Consider the following 17,783-nt stretch of genomic DNA (forward strand, 5'->3'; position numbering starts at 1 on the left):
AGGAAGATTGATGATTAACTACTTGCATAGGAAGTTCCCTCTGTCATAAGCACTTTTCAAACAAGCATAACAAATCAAATGAAACTATGAGATAATAATGGATTTTTTATACTTATTTCCCTCTTCACTGTAAATATTTGTTTCACTTTCAAGAACAACTTTCAATTTGAATAGGATGCAAAGTCAGACTGTAATGCAACAAAATAATAATGATATAAAGTGGTGTCTGCATGATACCCTTCCCAGTCTTGTAGGGAAAAGTTCACTGATAACAGCACATATAATATGTATTGCACAATTTCCTTTATATCACACTATCCCTGTACTGTAAATAAAGAATGTTTCTGCAGCGATATTGCTATGATCAAGTAAGTTGAGGAATTAAGGGGGAGGGGGAGAATCATTTCAAGATATAAATGACTGAAAAAAAAATATCTAAAATATGACAGCATCATAAACATCATCTACCTGATGCAAATAAGAAGGGCATTAACACTCGACAGAGTTTATGATGTTAGTGCCCTTCTGCCTCTGAACCGTTCACCTAGTATCACACTTCATCCCAAATTCAGAATGAAATATGTGGCCATTGAAATCAATGGTCAAAAGCAAATTTTGTATTTTGATATACAGCTGGTCCCTTACATTCCATGGATCTTAAAGATTGATTGTCACTTAAAAATCAATGATTCAGATAAATCTGAAATCCCCCAACAACAACAAAAATAAACTTAACCCATTGAGGATGGACTGATTTTGCTACAACATGAATTTCCAATAGACACCTGCCCAAGTATACTCGGGACTCGTCCTCAACGGGTTAAACTGTATAAGAGGTAGAAATATGTCAATTACAGATGAATAATTTTCTCTATACTCTCAATAATGTGACAGTTTCATGACAAGCAGGTTTGCTGGTAGGGTTCATGACCACTTTAATGTACAGAGTGAGATGGATAAAACCTTATGATTCCATTCGTTGCCATGACACAGGATTGCAAAACAAGGGGTTTTCTCTTTTGAGAGTCCTGTTTGATTTGCTTATAATGTCAGGTCAGAGTACTCACATGAAGTTTGGATTCTGCAATGACTAGATTCACAAAGGGTTCTAGAATTGCAAATCCTTTGATTATCTCCCATAATTTTCACCAAAATATATCAACTATCCAATGGCAAAAAAATTGATAAACAAGAGAAAAAACTACAACCCCAAAAGAAGTTGAACTAGAACAACATTGCATACTAGTGATCATGAACAGACTGCAATCCTGACTTCAAAGGCATACCATGCACACCCACATGCAAGTGTAGAAACATGTGCACACAAAATGAGAATCACCGGCTCATCAACCTTGCATGAGAGACAAGCAGGTACGAGGGCTTCACAGTAAACTCAGTGAGCTGAGAGCGCATTGGTTGTTGCGCCATCGCATCCCAAACACTGTTCTGCTCAGGTACGGAATACAAGTTTTCATCTATGAGGGAAACAGTGAAGAGCAACACCGACTGGTATCCCATCTGCTGCTTGACAGGTGCAATCGTCAGAGAGACACTCCCATGACTGGGTAAGGAAGATGGGTTTCAAGCACACAAACTTTGGGCTCCTGAGGGATTTTTAAAAGTGTAAAGACAGTATCCAGCTGCTAACATTGGCTCTGTACCACTCAACATGATACAAAAATTAATCTGTGACACTATTGAAGTCCATCACTGCTTCAACTGGCATACTAGACCTCAGTCGTCTTCTTCTTCAGCCACTTTGATGCCCATAGTCCATAAGAGTGGCTGGTCAGTGGCCACAGTGACTGCCCCGGCCTGTGGAGCATATGTGTTGGATGTGCTGATCAAGCCTCCATACTGCATAGATTGATTTTCTGTACAAGACAATAGTCAAAACAATACAAATCATACATTTGTATTAATTTCTTTGAATTATTGTGTCATATATGAATACAATTCATGTTCATATCTTTTTAGTAAGGTCAGTGTGACATAAATTTCTGATAATTCAAAGAGAGAAGCAAATGATTTTAAATCTCCATCAATGAGAGATAAGATTTCAGTACATACATTATGAATTCAAACTTAGGTTTCACTTTCTAACTAGAAAAGCACTCGGAGAGCACAGACCTCCGCCAAGCCAGCAACTCATTTCCAATGCAATTTCCCAAAATAGAAGCCCTTTGTTTACGTCACTGCACGGCGCCTTGCCCGAGCAGAGCACTCGCTTTAGTGCGCGTATGGAAACCTCCATTACGCGCAGCTTGAGCCCTAAGTTCGTTGACCTTATATGCCAAAAGATGAAAAATCCTTCAAAAATCCATAAAAATTCCCCGATCACATCCCAAATTGAATGAGGTGTTCCTTGTGTCAATATAGACTTTTTATGCAAGTTTCATTCACATCTGCTCACAACTTTTTTGAGTTATTTTGCAAACAAACAAACAAACACTGATGATCACTTAACCTCCTCCCTTGGTGGAGGTAATGATTTACTGTCTTCATATCTATTATCAGTACATGTCCAGTTCAGAAGTGAAACAACTTCTCTTTTGTCTGCTCTCCATGGCAAAATGCTGAAACATAAGCCTGTTTTTATTAAAAATGTAACAATTTCCTTAACCTGGGGATGGATTCACTAAATTTGTTCCAGTTGCTTGAACACTTCTAGTTAAATAGGCCCAAATAAAGTGGAAACAAGAAACTTACAAGCATTGCATGTGACAAACATTTCTGAAAACTAGCTATCAAACTTTTGACTATCTTTTTTTTTTTGCTGAGATGACTTAGAATGCTGCAAATGACTTGATGCATGCTCCACAGATCAAACTTTCTTTGCTTGTGACATTACAAACTGAGTTATCAAGCTACCACATTCAGAATATCCTTAATTTCAGGTGGGAAGATAGCCTCTTGCATCCTGTTTCCCGAGGTTACCATCCATCAAGTGACTAAATGAAAGGGCCAACCAAGTGACCTGTAACTCACCAATGTTCCACTTGAGACCTGTCGTCTTGACCCTATCACACTGGCACTTGACTGGCACCAGACCACACCACTTTGCTTCCAGACCAGTGTCCACTTCAATCCGGTGAGCACCCTGGTGCACACAGAGAAAAGGTCAATGTCTACAACATCAGATTTCTGAATGAACAGTTCCTATTGTTCTCCAATCCAATTCAACATAACCCACAACTGTGAAGTGACTTAGGGTGCGTTTATAAGATTTTGCGGGCCTAGAATCACTGTTTTGAAACACTGTTTTGAAACACTGTTTCAAATCACACTTTCGTCAGGAGAGCGTTTATAAGATTTTTTCTCCGAGCGCGTTGGGGCTCTCGCTCAGACTGTGCCATTGCGCAACTCACTCTGCGCAGTTTTTCCTCTGCAAAAGGTCAAACAGGGTGCGCGCAAGGCATTGTGACGTCACATAAACAGTGTTTGCGATCGCGGTTGCGTTTATAAGATTTTTGAAACGCTGATTCTACAGAAACACTGTTTGTAAACGCACTATTTTGTGCGTTTACAAACAGTGTTTCAAAACACTGTTTCAAATCACGGCGAGCGTTTATAAGAATTTTTTTCGAGCTAGAATCACTGTTTGGCCATAAACAGTGTTTCAAAACACTGTTTCTGGCCAAAAGAAAAATCTTATAAACGCACCCCTAGTGAGATATCTATGGACAGGTTAATGGGAGACTTCTATGGTCATTACACTATCACCTCCTCTAATATGCAAAATGCGGCTGCTATTATAACATACAAACGTTTCATGAAAACTAGTGAAACTCTTGGGATTCCTTAAACTTTATAATCTCATGCACTATCTATGTGAATCTTTGTAATCTGTTCATCTGATTTGACGCTATTTATGAAAGCCAGGTTGAAAAGGGGGTGGGCTTGGATTTTGAATGATATAGTTCACATTGAATAAAGCTACAGAGCTAAAGTTCAATAAAATGCTGGAGACTGGGATGAAAGCTACATTTACATCGGATAAACATCACTTCAGTTGAAGTCTGTTAATCAATTCAAAAAGGCTCCTTGGCCATCATGTTTGCCATTATTTGGCTTCCTGTTTTCAAAGTGACACTACTCGGATACCATATATTGCAAACACATCTGTTCACTGAGGAATCAAGTAGAAATGCTTGCCTTGCAAAATTTATATGCTTCATTCACTTATGACGGAATATCAACCACAACGTAACAGAGGAATTGTGAATTGCAGCCTCTGAACACAAATCTGATATCTATAAATCTAACGCAGTAATCATCATGGTTATCATGGTATAATTCATCTGATAAGGTCCAAGTCAAGAATAGGACCCTGGACCAGGCCTTACAAATCTTCCTTTGGTATAAATAATCTGCTACTCACTGGGCTTAGGACACAGGCAAGAGAGGCATCCCCTATGAGGTATATCGGTAGCTTGGTGTAGGAAGTTGCGGTGAGGACAGTGTTGATGTTGGCAAGGGTCTGGTCTAACCTTCCACCAAAAGCTCCAAATACCACGATGCTGTCAACCTAGACAGTGCAAAAATGTATTAATGTCATTGAATAAAATTTCTAAAATTAGATATCAATTCAAAATATACAAGTTAAGACTGGATTTCCAATTAGACATGACATGCTCTTGGTATCCAAACAAATCTAGCTCTGGTGGAGCAACAATGGACATAAATAAGTGTCATGACATCACATACCTACAGTTTACTCCTGTTACACTATCTTGATTTTTCACATTATTTGACACATTTGTTTTTCTTTGAAAAATATGTAAATTACACATTAACTCTTCGACATGGGAACATAAAATCACAGCTAGTAAATTTAAATTTTCCTGGGATATTTTTGTATGATTAGATTTTCAACTACATCAAACAACTCAAACTCACATCTGGAGCTTCTACTTGGAGCCTCTGTAGTACTATCTTCAGACATTTGGTGAAGTCTGTGTAGTCCTGATCTGGCGTTGGTATCACTGTACTCCCCTGGTTGAAGGAATGAACAAGATAAGAATATGTGAAACACAAAGAGAATCAATTACTTCAATCTCATCTTACTCTCAAGCATTTTTCATCGCTATCTACTCCTCCTCAATCTTTAGTTCTTAATTGATTTGATATGAGTAGATCAGGCTCTAATTATCAAAGATCTCAGTGTGATTGTGTCAAAAGAAATCAAAAGGTATTATCCAAACTCTGATGGCCTTATTTTGTTTGCTGATTTTTAGTTCAGCCATCTGCACATGACCCTGGTCTGTGGCAGGATAAAGTTTAATATCAGGCAGAATGGTGTCTTGTAAGTAAAATGAAGAGAAGGCTGATGTAATGCAACACTGGGAGTGCTTTTTGAGCCAACTAGGTTTGTGTGTTTGGATTAATTTTATACATGGCCACTATGGAAGCACTGAATGCTTATGAGCAAGCTGCCACTGGAAGGAGTGACCAATGACGATAAAAAATGCCTTGCCTAGAGGCACAACCACTGATGCCGTGGGACTTGAATCAGGGACCTCCTGAATGAGAATCCATCTTAATATCCACTGAGCCAAGATGGATCCACTGGTTGCATCAGGTTGCATCACGCAAGCTTTAAAAATACTTAATTCAAAACATTACAATGTACTGAAGTGATGATGTCACAGTCTTTTGTTATAGCTTGTGTTAGAACCTGGTGCGAGTATGGTTAGCAACAACAGTGTTAAGAGATATTTGGGCTACAGGCCAGGGCACCGTTTCATGAAAGTTGTCAGCCCTTAACTTCAGTAAAATCCTTGATTTTGATTGGCTGAGAAGCTCTGGTGTCTAACTGTTACCATGGTGATTGTCAGTAACTGACAACTTGTCAGGGCCGACAACTTTCATGAAACGGTGCCCTGGTGAGGTTGTTTAAAACAATGGATGTGACATCACACTTTGGTACTCTGTAATAGTCTACTGCCTTGGGAGAAATATATTGTAAATTGTGGAAAATTCCTATCTTTCTCAAGATGGTTACCTCTCTCTCAAGAGCCAGCTTCACTTCAGGTCTGATGGAGTCAAAATCCCCAGTCAGTAAATCAGGGATATACCTGGATGATAAAAAGATGGGACACAAATCAGAGTAACATCTAGCATGGCACAAAGTATGAATATCAATGGCCCTAGACTCAGTGATAGAAACATCGTCATCTAAAGTTTCTTCAGTTGTCAGAAAAAAAAAATGTAGTAAAAATGTAAAATCACTAATTCAAGACTACTTTTAGAAAGTGATACTCAAGCTGGTAGTGTTTTAGATCAATCAGCCCTAGGGTAGACTGCCCTGCATCAAGCTACCAGCCAATATAAGACCACTCTGAAGCACTACTGTGAGTACTTAACAGCGCTTTAATTATTAGCATGTACCACACAGAAACAGGTGCAAATATTGCACACCTGGAACTCAATTCTACCACACACTGGCATACAGTACATTCAAGAACCAAGAAGTACATACAGTCCCAGACAGAACCCTGGATATTCTCTAGATGCACATCCAACACCAAGTGACAAATGTATAATGATTCAGATAAAGGTTTCTCTTCTAGGAAGGTAAGTGTAATTTATACAATCCATGTAAGAGTTGTGCTTTTTGTAGAGGTTACAGTAAAACTCATGTTATGTAGATGGAGACATGGTAGAACATTCAAGATCATTTTGGTATGATAAATGAAGAAATGATGGAGACTTGATTCTCACTGCAGACTTTACCAAGCATTTATCAAAGTGATAGTGCATCAATAAAAACATCCTGTAGTATTTGGCCAAAGATAAGACACTGGAAAGTAGGACACCAACTGCTACTTGTCTCTGGTACAGGGCACATTGATATCGTAAACATTGCATTTACCGGTGAATTACTGAAATGACAAAACCAGATTCCACATTTGAACCTATGCATGACATTTCCAGCAATTGACCTCATTGCCTTCTATTTCAAGTCGGGATAAAATCTTCACAAACCTTTGGCTGCCCTCTTGTGACGGCAGATCAGTGAGGCGGTTGGAAGCACCATCGGCAGCAGCTCTCAGCACAGCTCGGTCCCATACCTTTGCCAGGAGGGGTTGGAGGTCAGCCAGGGGTCGATTCAGAGCAATCACAGCTACCTTATCTGTGGAGAATGTACCAGAAGTACACCACTGATCAGCTGTTATAAAACAATCATACGATGCCGCATTTGGCACCCTGGAATAACAACTACACATTTACCATTTTGTTGAATCATCATTATTATCATTTTTTTTTTTTAATGCTGTACATTGGATTACCATGAACTGGATGAAGATAATTGTTGTGTTATGCTAATACATCAAATAAGTCCCATAACTTAATAAATTCTTTTTCACTCTCTGATTATGGTACCAAGCAGTAAAATGTTCAGGATCATTATGATCAGTCCCTAGAAAACATGGCCAGTCAGGAGCCAAGTTTGTGGATTGAAATAACATTTTTTTATGAATTACTGTCCAAATTTATGAAAACAATTTTGAGAAATAGTATACAACTTTCATTATTATCATCATCAATATCAATGTTGTAATAATGGCTAACACATCATAACAGGGATTAATTGGCACTGCGATCATTAAATCCAATCTAAAAAAATCTGGCCACCATGACAGCCTTGTGTATCTGTACGTAAAGAATAAAGATGCGCTATACAATGCCACAACCCTGGGTGTGATGGTACCCAGGGTTTCAGCATGCCAAATCATATGTAATCTTATGAAAGACATACATTGTAGTTTCCACCCTCTCATGCCTGACATGATCAAATTCGAATGCCATTGTATGTAAACATGTCTTTGGGACTCAAATGGTTAAAGATGGCAGTATTGAATACCAAGATGTAAGTAATGCCATCCTAGAAACTAATCAATCGCTTTATTGGCTGTGCAATTTGATAATAGTATATAAGAGGTGGCACTCTTTGGCAATAATATTCGCTTTTTAAAATTAGACGAGGCATGACTCTTAAAGGGTTAAAACGGTTTATCAACCAACTTCTCTTTCGGCTACAGGATTATATCTGAGGATACCGGAGGCAATCAAAATTACAGATAAACATTCACACAAAGACAGACATAAAGCCCCCCCCCCCCCCCCCCCCCCCACCACCACCACACACACACTCACACACCAACATATAATATGTACATGTAAAGAATTATGTGTGTGTGTGTGTGTTTTGATTAATCTAGAGTGGTTATGTGTAATGGACCCTCAATTAGACTACACAAAACTGAGGGGATCCATGGGTCTATCATACCACAAAAGAATTAATTCTTTTGCAGTCTAAACCACTAACCTTGTCTTACTTGCATGAATGCTCTCTATTAATCCAAAATGTAGCATTATCAGAATACTAATGCAAACAAGTTCAAGCTTTACTGAATTCCGCTCATTGTGTCCTTTTTGAACTCTAGCTTTGATATCTACTCTTGGGCATCAAGTCATAACGACCTCTAAACCACAAAAATGCCTTTTATTCTGCATTGCCTTTTATTGTGCATTTCATATATCAACAGGTATCTATACATGATTTGTATAGATCACTGCACCAAATCAGCTGGCCATAATCTGGTCCTCTACTGCCATAGCTGAGTCATAAGGTAGTTGGTTGGTACTTTAAATCATGACCTACCCAACCATCACATGAAACTATCTCCATTACCACCTCTGAACTCCTAATATATGTGGAGTTTATGATCAAGCAGAAAGATTCATGAAACACTCTGTGAAAGACTGGGAAAAATTTGATTGTTAAAAAGAAATATGCTTCTAAAATTTGGGTTATGCCATGTGATGTTTACCCTTTCTAGGCAGGAGCTCTACAATTTGTGATGAAACATCATTTATAAAGATAATATAACAGGCATTTAAACAATAACACCACCACCACCACCACCAACAACAAAATTATCTAATTACAGATTATACACATTAAAAGATCACTTGACTTGAACCTCTTCCTGAGGCATGGCAATAGTGGGGCAGACAAAAAAGATGCTCACATCCAGCAGAAAGTATGAAATTTTGTATATACGGGTATTTTGGGGCGCTGATTTCAAAAATTGCCAGATCCAAGAGATCTGGCCATGGGGTCGGCCGCCATTTTGAATTCCAATATGGCCGCCGTCAAAGATCCCGATCTTTAGTTCTGAATGACATAAGCCATTGAAATTTGATACATAAAAGAATGGTGGTATGATGACTTCAATAATAGACTTATTTAATATATATTGATTGATAATGCTACTCTGTGTATTGACTGTAGACTAGAAAAGGATGTCACAGATTGAGGTTTTTCATTGATTGCAGGAATCCAATGACATTGACAGTACTTCCTATCTCCAAGGTTAATAGATTTCAGCTCAGCATGGATTGCTAGCCTGACGAGTTTCATTAATTTATGCCCCTCTACCTGGCTTTATCATCCTGGTGATGTTACCCGTAATAAATCAAGTCTGTGGGGGCTATGCACTCTGGGCAATTGATGCAAACCTTGGTGATATTTGATTAATATTACAGGATATGACCATCTACCACTTATGATTTTCAGTGTTTGTTTATCACATAGAGTGGTTGCTTGAGAATTTAATTCATAGAAACAGAGACAGTAGTATATTTCTTCATCAAAAGCTTGACAGTAATTCTCAGCATTATTAAGGAGTGAATCCAGAGACTCCAACTCTCCCGTTTTCGACGGGAGATCTCCCGCCGAAAACCCATTTTTGCAAAATCTCCCGTTCTCCCGTTTGAGATTTAATTTCTCCCGCCCTGGTTCTTTGTCTCCCGTTGGAAAGGATTTCTTACATATTTCTATCGTATGTTGACAAAATAAGCCTTAGATAGCACCAGAGAGCATCTAGAATCCTGGGAATTTCGCGCTTCGCACACATCAACTTTACGTCTCCCGTTTGCTAGGGGTTTCAGGCGGGAGAATCTCCAGATCAGAAGGTACTTTGGGTTGGAGTCTCTGTGAATAAGTATGTTTAGTACAACCCAATCATCAATACAGCACTATGTGGCACACCAACATTTGTGTGCAAATGATATTTCCTTATGGAACAGAATTTCATAACAGGTTTTCTATGGCTGCATTCCAAAACATGTTTTCTGGTGGAAGCCACACAAAGCCTCCAGTGATTTCAGTTAATCTCCAGCCATCCATATTTCCAGCCAAATCTATCTATGGAGAGCGTTTGACAAAATATCTGCTCAAATGAAATAAGAAATAATCACAGATAATGAAGATTAGCTTCCTCTTGATGAAATAAGCATTGAATAACTGGTTACCTAAGTTGAAGTCACACGTGTTAGTTGAGCCATCACTCTTTTGAGCAATTTTGATACTCCTGCTATTGATCTACAGAGCGGCTATGCAATACCCCATACATCTATTCAACATACAGTCCTGTTTTCCTCACACACACACACACACACACACACACACACACACACACACACACACACACAAGTCATTTTGAGTTTGTTACCAACTTCCAGCATTTCCTGTATTACTTTCATCCTTGTCCATTCACTCAACCTAGTCACAGCATCAGCAAATCTTCAAAAACCGGTTTAGAAGTAAATACCATCATGGTGCATATTATCAAACAGTTCCTGTATCACATTACATTTTTTTTTTCATGTAGCCTCTATAAAAGCAAATTTGATTTGTAAACATTTAGGAAGTAATTACTTGTGGATATTCCTGAAAGAAATAAAATGCAGGTCACCAATTACTCTTTCACATACAGCAAGAACCAATCGTGGTCAGTTTGAAGATGTACTCTTCTTCCATGCACTTGAGTACACAAATGTCCTTGCTGATTTATCACACAAACACACACACACACACACACACACACACACACAAATACACATAAACTGTAATCAAAGGAATTGGTAGAACCAGAAGATGGCAACCAAGAATCGTGATTACAGAGTATGGTTTTAACCCATACTATCCCTGTGAATATCTCTTTCTATCTCTCAGTCTATCCTTCTCTCTTTCTATCTCTCTCTGTCTATCCTTCTCTCTTTCTCTATATCTCTTCATCCAGCTATATCTATCCTTCTCTCTCTCAATCTGCTGAGTGTCCACGAAATGCTGGTGAACACATATCTGAATATTTGAATTTTACTTCAGGGGGTGTTTCATAAAGCTGTTCTTGAAGTTATAAATGACTTAAGAGCGACTGGTGATCAGCTCTCGTGCTGAATTACTGAAATTCTGGTAAGTACAGCACATCAGAACTGATCACCAGTCGTTCTTAAGTCCTTCGTAACTTTAAGAACAGCTTTATGAAACACCCCCTGCTGGTCTTGTCCTGCAGACGATAAGGTGAACACGCATCAATCCGAGCTTTGAAGTTTCTCTGTCATTACCTCAAAGCATAGACATTGTGAAAATTTATCTTGAATGATCAGTATTCTGTGGGCAGATGAGCTTGACTTACCCTTTGAGTCATCCTCAAAGCAGGCAAGAGGTCTCCAGATTCGCTCCTCCGCCATCTCTGAAGGAGAACCCATCAAACGTGAAAGTCCAAGCCCGCACAGCCATCCGATGTGGAGCATTTTGGGCCAGAGTTCGTTGATTGCTTCTTTGGCTGGTTCACATTACAAAGCCATCTGTGCTTTCTGTTCCACAATTTCTCATTCAGTGTGTTCACTCACAGAACTTCATCAATACAAGAGGCCACAAATGTGACTAACTGCAACAGTGCTTTGACCTTGGCCCAAACCTACACAAACGAAGGGAGAAGCACAACACGCAAAGAGAATGAACAGGTAGGCATTAACACAAAGTAAGGTCATCACTATCTATAAATAAACAAGCCACAGAACTGCTCTGATCAATACCTCGGAACATACAGTAGATATACTACATCCTGCACTGATTCCTTCATTGCTGATTTCCTAACAATGTGATGTCTTACAACTACAAAAACAACATTACAGCATAGAGGAGAGATTACATTTACTGTTCTACATTCAAGGATTCTTTGACTTAGTTGATATAAATCCAGTGCTTCTCAAGTACCAAGCTAGGATTTTAAAACATATCTATGCACACTGTACATTATTTTTACTCCATTTACCTTCTAGTCATTTCTTATGCTATATACCTGATATGTCATTCTTTTAGACTTTTAGTGTACCTTCATTTCAGAGAGGGACATAAAAGTTTACTCAAATGTAATTTCAAACCTGTCACATGTGAAGTATAACTGTACAATAATAATGATAGTAATAATAACACTTATAATAAATACTGATGATAAAGATAATAATGAATACATTATTTGTAATGCACCATCAATCTAGAGATCTATTCTGAGGTGCAGAGAGACATGCAGACAGAATATTGTACATACAGTTGTAAGTTATACATATTACAGTGAAAAGGAGGAGAGATAGAAATATTACCATACAAATCTAACAAATGCTCAACACAAACATACGATTTGCAGACATATGACTTTGAACAGATTCTTTAAAAATCTGTCTATAGAGTCTGTTGATGAGATTCTCAATGGAAGAGTAGTCCAGAAAGATGAGGCTGCACAGAAATGAACGCTTTTTCTCCAAGAGTTGAGATAGTTCTTTGGACAATGTACCATACCGATAATGCCTATAAACTTGTCATGATACACCCGCACTATTCAAACATGAAATAGACTCACCAAATTCAAACAGACAAACTACTGGAAAACAAGGAACGTTCGTGTGCATTTCAATTTCACAGATTTCGCGAGAGCCAAGATTCGCAAAATTAAAATGCACACGAAGGCTCTTGTCTACAATATATTGAATGCCAGAGGCACTTTGCGAAAATTTCATGCCGTGAAAAAGGCCGTCGGCTCCAATTCGCGAAAATTTCATGCCACTAAAATAGCATGTTTTACAGTATGTTGAATTAAAATCTTATTTGAACATATCAAATTTGGCATTCAACTCTTGATATTTCTTGTTTTAGTGCAAAAAATTTCAATCTGTCTGGTGTAGTCTGAATGCAACAATGGAAGTACTTAACAATTTCTCAAAGTATATGTAAGACGTATCTTACAGCTGACTTTGGCATTCATAAACAGACACGAGTAAGAGGATTTTTATTACTATTTTAAAAGATTTTACTTGACCAAGCAGTGTAATACCACCACGGTTTATCGAGTCCATTGTGATAGTAGATTTCGGCTCTCATGATTCTACTAGGCGTACACGGTACGCTCAAAATATGTTCCGGTTACAAAAATGTAAGAAGCTGGGGAACAGCCACAATGTGAAAAATCAATGACACAGTACAGTGGCGGATCCAGGGGGAGCGCACTTAAAACAAAAGAAATAAAAAGAAAAAATGGGGAAGGGGTGGGTGTGCCCCTCTTTAATTTTGTAAAGGAGCCCCCTCTTTACAGAATTCCTGGATCCGCCCCTGCAGTAGACATGATTGCGTGCATGGTTTTCTGAAGTTGTGAACAATCAAAAACAAACTCCCAATTCTGTGACATCACATACCACCTACTACCCCCCCCCCCACTTGCTCTGAACTATTAGATAAGAAATTTTCATATTCCCATGAAGTAAATTTCAAAGTGAACACCATGCACCATCCATGTTGTAAATATGTACCTATGATGCAACCCTTGCATGTAGTTTATATTCCATCATCAATAATAATTTTTTAAAAGGAATTTTGTGTACAAGAGCAAATGGACGGTGGGCTCACATAACAGAGTTGCCAATTTGTGCTTGATTGATCACAGTTTTTTTTTAATCTTAATTTTTTTGGTTTTAGTCAGAATTTGCTAAAACTTTTGCTGTCCAGTTTTCCTACCCTTTCTGCTCCTATTCAGACAAACTAATTTTTAGGGAGGACTTTCCTTTAAAAAAAATGACTGGATCATACATCATGGTAAAGGTGAAGCCTTGTAACATTTGATCAGTTCATCTTGTAGCATTTGCCCAAGTCTGGCTCATACACAACTGTATCTGTATACACTGAGGACATTATTCTCTTGTTATTTCGGTTTCTTTTTTTTTTCTTTTATGAAGTGCCTTGAGCATTAACTCAAAATGAATATGTTGCTATGTAAATCTATACACGGACAATTATTACAATATTATTATTCATTATCAAAACATTCTTGTGCATAATAATATCATTTCATTAATTCGTATGGAATTGCCGCAACTCGTTCTTTCATCGTCTAAAGAAACTTCCTTTACTGTGACCTCTTGATTATATCATTTATAATAAAAGAACTGGTGTCATATCAGAATCATTTGGGTTATAGAGCTTTTAATAATATTTTCATTTCAAGAACATTATTGTAAGCACACACCTGGAAAGGAATATTAAATTATCGGAAGATCGGTCTGTATCTGGTCGTCAGGGATATGTTCCACGGAGACTGCATCTGGCTTCAACGGATCAGAGCAATAACGTCAAAAAAAATAAATAAATAAAAGACTCCACCAGCTCTGGACAGATGGATCTTTCGGTCTATTGTCACATATCAGATTCTATCCTCATCATAATGACAATCAAACTTTACTTCAATACTGAAATTAATATTGTTGCTCCAAGTTTGTTTGTTTGCTTGTTTTTCCAAAGCACAAACCTGTGTTTCTGAAGGTGGGATGTCAATCAGCATCCGATGAGCATATATATATATATATATATGCAAGATGTGGCTATGGATGTATCAGCAGGCCTACTGCGTACTGGAGTGAAGATTTGTATGAAGAGATAAATTTTAATTCCTTTTAGCCAAATAACAGATGCAAGTTAGATCACCACTTGGGCACTGTACTTGAACCTTGAAAGGCTAATCCCTGCAGCAGCTCAGAAAGCGAAACTGGGATGAACTGTGCAATGACGACATTGGCCGACGGTGCTTGAAAGTGCTATAACTATTTACAACTAGAGAAGCACTCTGAGAGCGCAGACCTCCGCCAAGCATGCAGCCCATTTCCATTCGCACTGATCTTGTTCTTCCACAGAGATCAGTGATTTCCACCCAAGGCATACCTACTGCATTGTGTGCTGAAAGCCGCCTGATTTCCCAATATAGAAGCCTTTGTTACATCATAAACCCTTAGCTGCACCGCGCGCCTCGCCCTAGCAGAAATAGAGCATGCACTTTAGTGCGCGCATGCAAACTTCTCATACGCGCAGCCTGAACTCCCTATTTCATTGACCCTACCTGCAAAAATATCACAAATCCTTCATAAATTCCCCCAAAATTCTCGGATCACTACTAAAAGTTAATCGTTTGTTACTTGTGTCATTCTAAACCTTTCCTGCAAGTTTCATCTCAATCCGTTGACTACTTTTTGAGTTATTTTGCACACAGACAAACGAACGAACGAACAAACTAACAAACAAACCAAATACGGTAACAAAAACATAACCTCCCCCCTTGGCGGAGGTAATGAAATTCAGGCTGTCAGTCTTACACTACAGTATTTTGGATCCACCAGTCGGTTGCAACCGTCTGATGTGATGATTGGTAGGGCAGCCTTCTGGAAGGTTTTCTACAACTGATCACTTGCATTAAATAGACTAGATCTAGAATTCTAGTCTAGACTAGAAATAGATCTAGAATCTATTTCATTTACTGGCCTTATGTACTGAAACATGTTGGATGTTCTTGTGATTGTGTGCTGTATCTGTCCCCCCCCCCTTTTTTTTTTCTTTTGAATCAAACAATTGCATAATTAGAATGCACGTGATCTTGTGACTAAACATTCTTCCAGAAGTCACTGATTGGTTTCTATTATGATAATTTTGGATATGGGTGGGACTACAAGTAACTGCGACCAGCAGCCCAGCCCCGTACGCATGGAGCTGGTCGCAGTAAGGGTGGGACGTGGGTCTATCATCATAACAAAATAAATTTACAAAGACTCAAATTACCCAGAATAAATGTTCATAATAGGTCCGCCATGCGTGGTATGACTGTCTTACCTGATGAATTGCTGGCATGTACGAAGAAGGCACAAAGTACCAGACAACCGACTGCCGTTCCCATTCGTTCTTGGCGATCTAGTCAGTCACAGTTTGATGTAGACCTATATATGGGACTAAAGCGTCTGGCTTTACTGCACACCTACCTACCGCGGCACGCAGCGGCGAGAAGAGGAAGCACGCTAAGAAGGCACAGCGTACCCACGTGCAATTCTCGTACTGCAATTATTATTATGTGTTGTTGTTGTTGTTGTTATTTGGATTTATTTGGCGTTTATCATTCCTCAAGGAATATTTACACCAAATCAATATTCATAAAATCACTTTAAAGTTTTCAAATTTTACCCTAAATTATTTTCATTTTTTTTTTTTTAAATGATTAATTCAAAATAATACACAAATATATCAAAATGAAATCTCCCTCACTGGCCTCGGTTCGAGCTGCCCAATCGACGTGTAGATGCAATAGATGCAATCGACGTGTAGATGCAATACGTGTAGCCTCCGCTCAAACCTGGACTGCATTTTAGTGATATCACGCGTATAAACTTTTTTCCCCCCTGCAAACTTTGTCCAGGCTGACCGACTCTTGTGTCGATGCCTAACATAGAAATATGTAAGCGTAATACTATACTGTGCCAATACTTATTCGTTTTTCACACTACAATTGAAGGGGAAATTCCGGACCAGTCAAAAGTTAGTCTGAAAAGAATCAGTTCGGTTTATTTTAGAAGCAAACCGTAACATTTTGATCAAAATCTGGTAAAAATTAAGGAAGTTAAGAAATTGTGAAGCTTCGCTAATTTTCACAAAGCAGTTCATGAATAGATAATATGAATATGCAAATGAGTGAGTTGATGATGTCATCGCCTCACAACTTGCCAAATATTTGTACATGTACATTTCAAAAGAGCGGAGTTTATATCTTTATTAAAATTATTCTTTTTTTACGTCTTTCACACACTATGTCTTATTTTTTTTCTCACAGTCTCTTTTATGATCTCTCTTTCTTCGTCTCTCTCCATCTTTCTAATTTTTGATCTCACTCCATTTGGTTTTATCTTCCTTCATCTTAACTGTCATGTTGTCGATTTAGTTTAGATTGAGTCATTATTCTAAAGTCTTTGTAATCAATCATGCACAATGTTGCTAATATCCTCTTTCCCCCGACAACAGGAATATCACATGAAAATAAATCAATCTTCTCTTTTCTTCCAATCGTTTGTATTATGACATTTCTATTAGAACCTCTTTTTAAAGTTCGACCAGTTGTGGAAGAAATTCTCATTACAGATTCTGATCAAACGTTTTTTGTTTTTGTTGTTGTTGTTGTTGTTTTTTATTTAGAAATCTGTGTTTGTGTGCATGCGCTCTTTGTTGGTGTCTGTGTCTGTAAGCAGCGGCATGGTGATGCCCAGCATATTGATATACAAGAACTAAAAACTTTTATATTTTCCAAGCCTAGAAAGTATCTACAATTTTCGTTATTTAATTCGAATTACTTTGCTTATCCGAAATTAAGGGAGTACCACCCTTTGGTATTTGATTTGATAATGTATGATAACCGATCATTTGCAAACCTCAAGTCAGTTTTAATAATGATGATGGTAGTGGTGGTAATGATATTTTTAACGATGGTGTTGGTGTTGGTTGACAATAAAATGTAATACCGACATATAGATACTACTTTTTTTCGGGGGGGGGGGCAGAATATTGCGCGTGTTACATAAACAAGTGCATGATATCCAGAGATATCATTAAAAACTACTTGGACGATCATGTA

The 17,783-nt window shown here is 38.2% G+C and overlaps 1 protein-coding gene across 1 annotated transcript; it reads right to left on the reverse strand.

Moving 5' to 3' along the window:
* Positions 1-1,734: 1,734 nt before the first annotated feature.
* Positions 1,735-11,607, reverse strand: LOC139725797 (thiamine pyrophosphokinase 1-like). The gene is made up of 7 exons (XM_071636876.1): positions 11,490-11,607; positions 6,988-7,135; positions 6,005-6,077; positions 4,900-4,995; positions 4,382-4,528; positions 2,989-3,100; positions 1,735-1,874 (listed from the first exon to the last, which is right to left on the reverse strand). Exons 1-7 carry the CDS (start codon positions 11,605-11,607, stop codon positions 1,735-1,737), a joined length of 834 nt encoding a protein of 277 aa, XP_071492977.1.
* Positions 11,608-17,783: the final 6,176 nt, after the last annotated feature.

Source organism: Diadema antillarum, unplaced genomic scaffold (assembly GCF_040938485.1).
Source record: "Diadema antillarum isolate AM-2024a unplaced genomic scaffold, OU_Dant_1.0 seq00000059_RagTag, whole genome shotgun sequence".
NCBI lineage: Eukaryota > Metazoa > Echinodermata > Echinoidea > Diadematoida > Diadematidae > Diadema > Diadema antillarum.

Bases quoted from the DNA above. Each gene is read 5' to 3' on its own strand.
- LOC139725797 (XM_071636876.1), bottom strand. From the start codon at position 11,607: ATGCTCCACATCGGATGGCTGTGCGGGCTTGGACTTTCACGTTTGATG. The intron at 4,996-6,004 runs GTAACCATCTTG...TCCTTCAACCAG, and splicing joins AGCTGGCTCTTGAGAGAGAG to GGGAGTACAGTGATACCAAC. The intron at 3,101-4,381 runs GTGAGTAGCAGA...TGTGTGCACCAG, and splicing joins TTGCCTGTGTCCTAAGCCCA to GGTGCTCACCGGATTGAAGT.